The following is a 10,823-nucleotide window of genomic DNA, read 5'->3' as shown; positions in this document are numbered from 1 at the left end:
GTTCGTTCAAATTGTAGGTGGAAATTCATCATGGCGGCGTGTCTAATTACCCCGTGCTCGAGGAGGTCTTTACAGTTCCAGAGGCTGGCGGTTTTCCGGGTTTCAACTGGATGTTAAGTGAATAATGAGATGTGAGGGTGAAGGTGGGGTCACTGAAACGTGCCTGTGAATTTTGCAGCCCTAAAAATCGTCAAAATGGTAAAGTAACTTTCAATGGGAAAGACGGGAAACAGCTTCCGACGGCTACTGTGGTATATGCCTCATTGGCGGTAGCAAAAGTAGCAAAATATTTTTAGTAAATTTGACAAGAAAATTTCTCACATCCATAACATTCTTGACAGATTTTCTGTGCCAGCAGAGTCCTCCTGTACCCCAGGAAGTCTTTAACCAGGATACAACAAGTTGTACACTTTTATTCAGAAACGCCAAGAAACTCCGCGCATTTATTACAGTGTTAACGTGGTAACGATCAGTTGTCGTATTTCCTCCATCGTGACGTAACGAGAAAGTTCGCCGTTCATTGTCTTTGAAACAGGAATAGAGAAAGAAACAAACGAAAAGGTTGCACAATGCTCCCTGTAAAAGCCGCACGTACCTACGTGCACGCGTTAATAATTACGATTAATCTACTAATTAATAGCGAGTTCTTTTAATAGCCTGGAAAATGCTGCAGCGTTTAATGGCTAGTGTCACGGATGTCACGCTGCCCCAGTTCTCAAACAATTCACTAACTCATAATTGTTCTACATATTGCCTTCATCTAACCCTGCTTATTGGACCGAAATCTTAAATTTGTCCTACAATGAAAAAGGAACGTTTATCTCTTATAGAGAAGTTAATAGAAACGCTGGAGAAGGGAAGGAATTAACGTGGTTTCTGCTAAACTTCAACTCTATTGTATAGACCTAACTCATCCAATCCCGCCATAGTAACGCAACTCAGCGCCTCCAGGGCCACCTCTTGGTCTGTTGCGAAGATCTCCTCTAAAGAATTCTCACCCGATTTTTAATGAATAAAAGATCATGGATCGACGTGCTGCTCACTTGGACGTTCGAAAGCATCTACCACCGTCGAAAATTGTTCTCGGAGGATGCCAGTAGCCGGGGAGGCCATCACGCTAGCCAGAAGGAATGCGTTTATTCTCCTTCATCGAACAGCTAAGGGATCGGGCCTCCTAGACCCGGCTTGGACAGGCAATTATTTTAAAATTACTCGAACCTATTCACTTTTCTTAGGTTTTGTTTCGAAACGAAAGTTATTCTACACGCGAGCCCCATCATCGCCCACCACCGCGGTAACCCCCTGATAACCAATCGGATGGTTGCCGTGGCATTCGATTCCTTGCCTACTTATTTTCTTGATTCAGCCTCCCGGGATAAACGATATAAAGCAGTCGTTATGAGATGAAAAATCCAAAACGATAAGGTAGAGCAACTCTCCACATTTAGCGACACGTTCGTGCCCTGTACTTGAGGTATTTGCGATATAAGTTGTGTTACTAAAAGCACTTGAGACTGCACCGTACCGGTTAGTTACATTTTTCAGCCTTGAGACAGCTGCGTACCTCTGGAGTAATTGCGAACAGGAAACGGGAAGCGCTGTAAATGACGGAATTGTAGCAATGACGTTGCAAAGCTGTAAGTCCTTTTGCACCGTATTTTTTTTTCAAAACCATTTCATCTTCAACGCGGTGGGTACCTATACAAATTCGAAGCTCTACCACCCTAACAAGCAATTGTCTTTGCCATTGTATACGTGATATCCGAAGTTCCATTTCACGCGATTTCGCTTCTCCGTTTGCTTTCCTCTGGTCATTTTATCCGTACAAGCAATCTATACGAAAAAAGGTGTAGGCTGGGTGTATGGACATTTCCACGGATCAAGATTAACCACTGTCTAAACCGCAGTTTCAGCGAAACGATTTCACGTGCTGCAATTTAACGTCAATGCACCTAGCACGATAGTGGACGTGCTTAAATCGTGATAATGAGAACGGCAGGTATGTCACAAGTGTATAAAGTTAACAGCGCTTAATAATACACGCGCGGCCGGCCTATGTGATGCCCCGCTATCGATAATCGCCAGTCCAGTTAATACCACTTTCGAGAGTATCGATAACGTAACAACTGCGTATTCCCACGAACACGCGGTCCGGTGAAAAAATTTTTTATCACACAAGAGTCAAGTCACGTATCCTGCTTCTGTCCTCTGCTGCCCGCCGCTGCACGGAAATTGCACGCACAGAGTTCGCGGTAATAACGAGACACTGGCGGCTGTTTATTGCCCGCCATCACGCTGAAATACGGCCTCGTAACGGGAAATCCCTCTAACGATCAGGACTTCTGATGGCCCAAGTTCCGCTACCTGCGCCGATGAGCGCGATTTTACCCCATTTGGGCCACCCATCAATATCACCCAAATAAGGATTCTCATTGTTAAACAAGTGACAGTCTCTATGAGAGATAGTCAATGGAAGATAAATTTGATCACTATACATAAACGGCAGAAAAGTCACACCAAGTGGTGAGGTTAGCGCATCTTAAGCTCCAAAATAACTTGAAGGCGAACAAGTCGATTCTCGAGAATGAAGCGCGCTGATTGGTAACGAAAGCCAGTATTCAAGAGGTTTGAGCAACACCTCCTCTAGGAAGGAGAAAATTGCGAAGAAGCGGGTGCAGTTATCGGATGGTCGCGACTGGCGAATGGTGGTTCCCGACGGATCGGGACTGGTCTGGAAAAAAAGCCAGAAACAGGAGGGGAAAAAAATCAAGAAAACGAAGGAATGCACGCGACCAAGATGGCGCCGCATTGTATGCACTCGCCGGACAGGGACGGCGAGCACGAAACAGGAATGGAAGCCGCAGGAGGATGGGGATAATTGCGTTGGAAATGCAGCAAGGCTCCTCCCCTTATTCAAACCTAAAGGTTGCAACTGCAAGTGCCAAGCTGCTCACTTTACGGCGCGCACACATGACACGTTCGACTGCAGGGGACGGGAATACTCTAATATATACACCGATACACCGTGCTCCGCCTCTGCTGGGCCACGCGTGTATCTGCGCAAAAGATATTACAAAAAAAACAGTGAGAAATTTGATCAATCCTTATGCATCAATCGATTTGGAGATTTTTACTGTAAAGGAGCCACTGAGGAAGGTATAAAATATGGATGACGTTTGCAGTGTTGATTAAGAAGCATGGAACACACATAAGTTTCCTCTATGATTATGTTATTTGGCATAATTTAATAAGATGTGAAGTTACAAGACACATTTTCTGGCTAAACTTTCAAAAGCGTCCATGCTCCGATTCGGCTATAATTTTATAAACAGTTTCATTTTGCATTCAAATAATGTTTGCGAGAAGGAATTTCGGCGATTCTGAAAACAACTCTTTACCATTTTAATGGCATTCCCTACCTTACCGGCATAGTGTAAATATAGGATATAATGTATAATGGATAAACCTTTTAAAATAAATAATCACTGTGCTTAGGCATCGGCCCACATCCTTCGGACATGCAGAATGCAAACATAAATATAAAATATTCCTCAAAATTCACGATTCCTTTTTAAAACAATTGAAAACATCAGGTTCTGTGACTGTAGAGAGTGTAGAGCCACCTTCAAATCTGCCTAGAGTATCCTCACGATTACGACTGTGTCGGTAACATAGGGAGTGACACTTAAATGATAATTTGTTTATTGGCTCCTCATCGGTGATGAGAAGGCCACCGCTGCTTCCGTTTGCTCTTTCCTGAACACTTTCGTACTTTTGCAATTGCGGCTGAAATTCGCGTAATTCAGTGTCGAGCGCGGACTGCTCGTCCACTAAAGTCTGAATGGAGCAAGATTTCTTGAAATCCTGCATTTTTTGCGAAAGTTTGATCAATTTTAATTTGTACGTATTTATATCTAAACACGAACGTAGGTAAATGTATTTTTTTAAATGTTTTAAATATGCCTTGGTAACATTGGAGATAAATAGTTGTGCATCTGTATTCACCCAAATTTTTCATCTCTTCAGGGTTGTTGACCATGTACTTGGCAGACTCCAGTTCAGAAGCGATGTCTTCCATATTTTTATACAATGCGTTTACGAAACTTTGCCTGCGAAGTAAGAATGATATTTTATGCGCTGAAATTATTTTCAAGTTTAGTTAATCAAGGGGTACCTTTTCGACGATAGTTCCCTGTACTCTTGTACGATATCCTGCAACAGATTCGCGTCTATCTTCATATTATTAACAGGAGCAGTTAGTCCTCTTTCGATAATGTCTTCCTGTTGCTTCAACTTTAGCAACGGCTTCACAAAAAGGTCCCTTTTAACGGAATATCCTGCCCTCCTGTGTGCATCGTCCCTTTCCTCAACCTTATCTTCCGCTTTGCTGACCATCGGAGCGATGAATTAATTATGAACGGTCCTTGGTAAAATGAGAAGATCGGTAGCAGTAGCCTTCTTTGGGAAAAATGACATTTAGCGTCAGACTTGGCTCGATTTATATCATCGATTGCATGCTATGGGTTTCCATAGCGATTTACCATTACTGCACCCTATTGCACCCGCCCCAATCAAACGAGAAAGTAGCGTGTAATGGGGTCTAGGTATATGCTCTAAGGATGGGGTATGGGGTGGCCTTGGGGTTCATGTTTTTGGATGTTCTGCCAAACACGCTGTTAATTGAACGATTGAAATGTTAACTGAATAAGGAATATGTAAATTGGACGAGTTGTTGTTCTGGGATATTCTGTTGCATTTAAATTTTTAGTGTTTTCGTCGTACGAGTAATTGGGGTGTCTAAAATCTGTTTCCGTAGCGTGAGAACACATGTAAGATCGAGTATTTAATGATTCCTATATAGTATTCGATATTAACATTTCATTATAATTGCTGTTGAGTCAGTTAAAGTAGTTCTTGAAAAATGCAGCAGATGGTATGTGCTTTTTAAGATTATAACCGACCATTGATAAGGTGGATGTTTAGATACCTGCATTATTCATGTGCAATAAAACAGACGTAGATTCTCCCGAGAAGCATTGAAACCTTGTTTTACAGACGAGGGATAGAATCTAAGGAAACTTAACATCCAATGCATTTTGTCTGTCCCGGGTTGGGGGTATTAATATTTATCGAATGTTTAAACATTGAGAATAAAATTCATACGGCGTAGAAAATCATTTTGAAGTCCAAGGCCAAATGTTACTAAGTGCTTGGTATCTCGAGTACATCGAGTTCTAGACATCAGTGTGCCTAAAACATTTATAGTCCTTGGAAAGACCAGTTGTAACTCATTCTACCTGTTCCCCCATAAAAAAAAGTTGCCTCTCACTTTCAAAACATGACATTTCACAGGCAATTATCTTAAATAAACCTTGATGAACCTTGAGGTATCAATTAACATGCCTTCCTACATTTCATTAATGGATTTTACAGGAAATACTCACGCTACGTAAAAACCAAACTATTTCAATCTAGATAAACCAGTTATTCCTCATTTTTATTATACATATACGTTGCAAATTGAATGACTTTTGTGGAAGGTAAAAAGGAGTACAAGGATTTGAAGGATCTCGAATAAGACACGTGTTTGATGTTCGATTGAAGTCATTTAATATTAAAACACAATGCAAATTAAATTACAGTTGTAAACCTTTTGGAAACGGTGCGTAATACTTATACATGTACATATATACAATTTTTTTGGTATCGATAACTTTCGTCCACCAGTTTCTTTCAGAGGGTAATGTAGAATAGCGTTTCGCACGGAAAAATAACGACGACAGCGCCAGGTAGTTTACGTCGGTGGGAAGATTTTGTTGAATGGCACACGACTGAAGATGTCATTACTGATCTTAGTGAACACTAGACCGAAGGTCTCCTCGTAAGGCGCTTGAAGTTCCTTGAAGAGCAAGTCGGAATTCTCGTTTATGAAACGGTTCATCTGTTCCCCTGTAGCAGAAGAAATGGACTGACGTCATACGGTATTTTCCTATTCCTCCATTTAAAAACATAACCTCGACATATAAGATCATATAACTTTTTTTTAAGTCTAATCATGATCACTGTTGTGGAGAGGATATTCCAATTAATACAGGCATTCCAACTTAATAGCTACTTTGTTTGGTAACTGGATATCAGGATCCACATCGAATTTTTATTACATACCTAAAATACTGTCACCATCGAAGAGGTTATCAAACCTCATCGCCACCCTACTAGGGTTAAACTTCACTATGTATTTCTTCACCCTCAAATAAGTCTCCCCATTCTTCTGGTACTTCTCGCAGTATATGTCGTTGTGTGTATTGAGATCATCTACAGATATACATAACCCTCTAATTAACATCTGAGGAGATCATTCTCCGAGCTCCTAGCAGTATGATACTTACACATAGTGATGTTAGATTTGCCAGACCCTCTGACAGGCAATAACAGTATTTTGCCATCGATCCTGTAATCGGCGACGAAGTCCACCTGAGGATTGGTCGAATCTGACGACAGCAGACATTTGTCCCAGTCGATGCTGCAACACATATCGGTAGTAATATTAACTACTGCACGCCTCGGGCATAATAAACTTTCTTGAATGATAAAACACAAATTTGTCGTCCCCCGAAAGTACTTATTCTTCTCAATATACCGTCGAGCGTGATACCGATTTCCCTCAGGCTTCCTAAATCCGTGCAAATATGATCGTTAAAGACAATTGCGCAACCGCTAACAGGTGGTCACTTTTATCAGGATTAACTTGATTTACAACCCATTATTGTGATGCAGCATGACTCCTCCGTGAGTCATAAATTCTCAGTTCAATACCCGAGGTGTCCCGTTTAAAAGTACCCATGAAACGCGGTAGAGGAAAGAAATTCAGACATGTTCACTTACTGGTAATTCTTCACCTGGAGGCCTTTGGTCAGCCCGTGCAATTTGATGTTTCGATATTCCTGCTTCAAAGCGACGGACCCGTGTGGTTCGCCTATTGACACGCTATCCACCGCGAGTGGCTCAACTGGCAGGATTTTGAAGTTTTTCAGACCTGCACGAGACAACATAGAATTGGAAAAGGCGCGCCTATGCCTGAAAGGTTCTCCTACGCCAGGTCAACGCGCAGCAGCGGCAGAAGCAGGAAACGTAGTTTCCTTAAACAAGGGCACGTCACGAGACCTCCGGTCTCATGAAATCGGTGCAGCTGCGCGCGATAGGCGGGCTCACGTGCACGGATTTTTCTCGAGCGGAGCACAGAAAGCGAAGGGACGGTCGCGCGAGTCAAGGAGAACTTCTGCAAATTGCCACGCTGTTATTATGTGCCGGAGAAACTAATGCCCGTTCCGAGGAAACGTCGCCGTGCATTGCTCCGGTGAAATCGGCGGGAAACTGTGCGCTACTGCGTTTATGGAAGCTCAAAATAAGGAGAAAACGATGGTAGAAATTGAGACGTGAAAATTACACGCTGCAGTATACTGCAATATTTATATGTGCCATTATGCGCGGTATAGGGCTATTTTGAGTGATGCGGTGTGGGTGGCATGGTTTCAGGGGCTCGGCACAAAGGATGAGAAACTTGATGGGAATTATGAGTAAGAGGTTATTTGATTTTTCTGATTCTCTCAACATGTGGTAGCATAGTCTTTCGAGAAATCGGATATTAAGGATGAACGAAGGGATGGGTTTCTTGAGTGGCTTGCACAGGTTTCTCTAGTGTCTTGATAAAAATTCGAGCAGGGTGAAATCGATAGGAAAGTCTGCATTGGTGTCTTTGACGAAAACGAATGAAGATGACAAGTATATTAGTGGGGAATGTTTGCGATAGACTGAATTGAAAGATGGTAAAATATAGAAATGACAATCGCGGAAAGTCTCAGCGAGAAGTTCAGTGGTTAAAGGGAAACTTGTTTCTCAATGAAAATAGCGGTGAAGTGGGAGACCGTGTTAGGTCAAGTGAAACACTTATGTAATCGTGTAACAAGGCAAATATTGACGACTATTAAACGTGAAGTTAGTAGCGTTGTGGTAATGGCGATAATTCAACATTTGGTCGGCCATTTGTAACACAAAATTCATTGAGTGGCTAATTGTAAAAACAATCGAACTGGATTCTCATGCCCATGAAGAACAATTGTATATACTTCTCTAACAAAAACATAGTCTACCGAGATGAAGCGTTGGGTCCTGGAGCAATTCTTGCAGAAATTCGGTATTCAAATGCAATCCACTTAGCATTTAAATATTCTTCTACTGAAATCTTCAAGAATCCCTACTCAAGTACCCAGGACTATAAGAAATGATCAGTACCAAAGCAAAGAACTACAGAATCACATCTACACAAACATCCTCCACTGTGATCTACAATTGTTTGTCCATGACGTTCGTCCTTCCTTACGAGCAAGCAGGGAATGAAAAATGGCTCACCTCCAGCCAACGAAACGACCGCCTCCTTGACAGAACTGGCGATGCAATCATAGTACTCCTTGTCCGGCAGAGCTCGGTTGCACAGTTTGAAGTTGCTGGCTGCAAAGAAGAAGAATAACAAGAAGAAACGATGAAAAAGTGTCCCATACAGTCGCGTTGCGTAATAGGGCCGCCGCATTGCGGCCCAGGATTGTATAAAGTGCAACACTAGATACGAAGTCGAGTTGAAGCTCGAGGATAGACTTTCTCTTTCAGCGGGTCTCCGGTCTAATAGCTTTTGAATGGAACCACGATCGAAGATCAATTCGTTCGGAAATATTTCAATATCTTCTCGCCCCTTCGATCATTTTCACCACCTCGACATTGACATTAAGTGACGTTCCCTTGCGAGACGCGGCCAACCACGTAATAAACACCAAAAATGGAGTGGCCTTTTGCTCGTGGCAATGAAATTCGCCCCCGCTCCCACCGGCGGTCCATTCACCGCATGGTCATTAAATTGGAAGGATAATGATGAAAATTGGGAGGATAAGTTTGCTCAAGGTACTACTTGCTCTGAGTTTGATAATACTGCAGCGGGATAATGTGAAGCTTCCTAGTGCTTAAGAAGGTATCGATAGTAAAGATGACTGTTATGCCTCATCAATTAAACAATTTCCATTTAACTCATCCGGACGTTCGAGACATTTCAAAAACATGTCGCTCTCAATTTTAAACAGACCTGAACTACCCGCCTGAAATTTGCTCGAATAGTAAAACCTACCCTGCTATTCAAGAAGGGACATTGAAGACCCCAAGAAACACCCGAGAGGTGTTAAAAACTGACAAACTACTCACGTAATTCGATGGCTGTGGTGATCGACAGAGTCGTGGCCAGGGCAAGAATTAAAGTGGTTGAAACGGACTTCATGACGTCGGATTTGTTGTTGGGGGTTCCAGTTTACAATTAAAGAGGAGCTGCACCGATGAAATTTCCTTCGGGTAGCTGATGGTGAACTGGAGAAAACGGTCATTGATGCAGTGTATTTAAGCAGCACGACCGCCCCCACCACGCCTGGGTCTGGTAGGGAACCTGGTCTGTTCTCTTCTGGCAGGATTACTCGAAAAATCGTCAAACGACACGCCGAGCGAAGATGAATCACCGTGCCGCAGGACGGAAAACTTTTGCGATATACGTGCCACCATTCACAAAAGCACGCCGACGAAAAATCCGCGGGGTCGCTTTTGCATTCGAGTCATGGCCCCGCGATTGTCCACTTTTCCTGTTTCTCTTTTCCGTTCGGTCCGAGAGACGATTTGGCGAGCAGCGGAAGCTTGGGACCTTCATTTGCTCGCGAATAGTGGCAGTCGCTCCTTTATCCTCCACTTAACGCATTCACTTCGAAAGTAAAAGTATTTTACATGCACGCCTCTTTCTTGCTGCTTTTTTCCTCAATTGCCATTTTCTTTTGACACATTTCGCGACTGGGTACTGGGGAGTTTAGGTCGCTCAGTGATTGTTCTTTGTGACGTTTGAACATTTCTGTTTCCTACCAAACCGGAGACATTTTTTGCTATATTAAGACTCTTCTGTGATAATATCGTAAGTTTCTCCCTTAATGTGCCTCATTAACGGTAATCACTTTCTTTTTACTATTTCATGGAGTGCCATTCGTGCGCCTTAAATTCCTTCGTATAATACGAAAAGCGATTATGGTCGATCTTGAACGCGATCGGGAAAGAACTTCGCTTGTGATTCTATTTTATTGTGTGACTACTGGTTTAAGCTTTCGCACCGCTGAATGCTACTTTTTCGTGCACACATATGAGTTATTTTCGCTGCAACGCAAGACACTCATGCAGAATGGCTTTTAAAAGCGTTACGAGCCTTTTAGAATCCCCTTGTTATTCCCTTTGTTCTTTAAATGGACGTCCACATGCCAGCTTCGATTTCAAACAATACCGTATCGAGTAACTCCGCTAATTCCCCCCTCCCCGACAATTTATTTAATTCTTTTTCAGCAAGTGGACAGAGACTCTTTGTCGTTTCGCTCGTAGATCGAGTATAGGAGTAATAAATGTGCTGTTACTCGGATTTTCCTTGTTGACACCGTTAGTCAGAAAATGTGTGTCGGAGGAACATGCTGGCAAATTTCTGCGAACGTTTCATTGGCCCAGAAGTTTCCTCCATTGCGTGGGCAGGGATAGAAGAAATAGGACGAATAGTTGTACTAAATTATAAATTATAACATATACCTATCATATGCTCCCTGTAGCAAACACTGAAGTACTAACTCCAGCGTTTACATCTGCAACAAGTAGAAATTTCAAATGTACAGTAGAATTTAGGGCTCCAAGCCTACCAACCGCTTCAACTGACGCCAACTTTATACTCCAAGTAGAAGAACTAGGACGAAATAATTATACATCCTCCG

The 10,823-nt window shown here is 42.5% G+C and overlaps 1 protein-coding gene across 1 annotated transcript; it reads right to left on the bottom strand.

Moving 5' to 3' along the window:
* Nucleotides 1-5,586: 5,586 nt before the first annotated feature.
* Nucleotides 5,587-9,421, bottom strand: Jhbp-1 (take-out-like carrier protein). Its single transcript, XM_076825121.1, has 6 exons — nt 9,247-9,421; nt 8,410-8,508; nt 6,886-7,036; nt 6,390-6,523; nt 6,166-6,315; nt 5,587-5,949 (listed from the first exon to the last, which is right to left on the bottom strand). Exons 1-6 carry the CDS (start codon nt 9,317-9,319, stop codon nt 5,795-5,797), a joined length of 762 nt encoding a protein of 253 aa, XP_076681236.1. The 5' UTR covers nt 9,320-9,421; the 3' UTR covers nt 5,587-5,794.
* Between the last annotated feature and the right edge of the window lie 1,402 nt (nt 9,422-10,823).

Source organism: Andrena cerasifolii, chromosome 13 (assembly GCF_050908995.1).
Source record: "Andrena cerasifolii isolate SP2316 chromosome 13, iyAndCera1_principal, whole genome shotgun sequence".
NCBI lineage: Eukaryota > Metazoa > Arthropoda > Insecta > Hymenoptera > Andrenidae > Andrena > Andrena cerasifolii.
This window is presented reverse-complemented; position numbering and strand designations above follow the sequence as displayed.

Coding starts and splice junctions, on each gene's coding strand:
- Jhbp-1 (XM_076825121.1), bottom strand. CDS start 9,319: ATGAAGTCCGTTTCAACCACTTTAATTCTTGCCCTGGCCACGACTCTG. Junction 8,509..9,246: donor CACCACAGCCATCGAATTAC/GTGAGTAGTTTG, acceptor TCTTCTTTGCAG/CCAGCAACTTCAAACTGTGC. Junction 7,037..8,409: donor GGTCGTTTCGTTGGCTGGAG/GTGAGCCATTTT, acceptor TGTCTCGTGCAG/GTCTGAAAAACTTCAAAATC.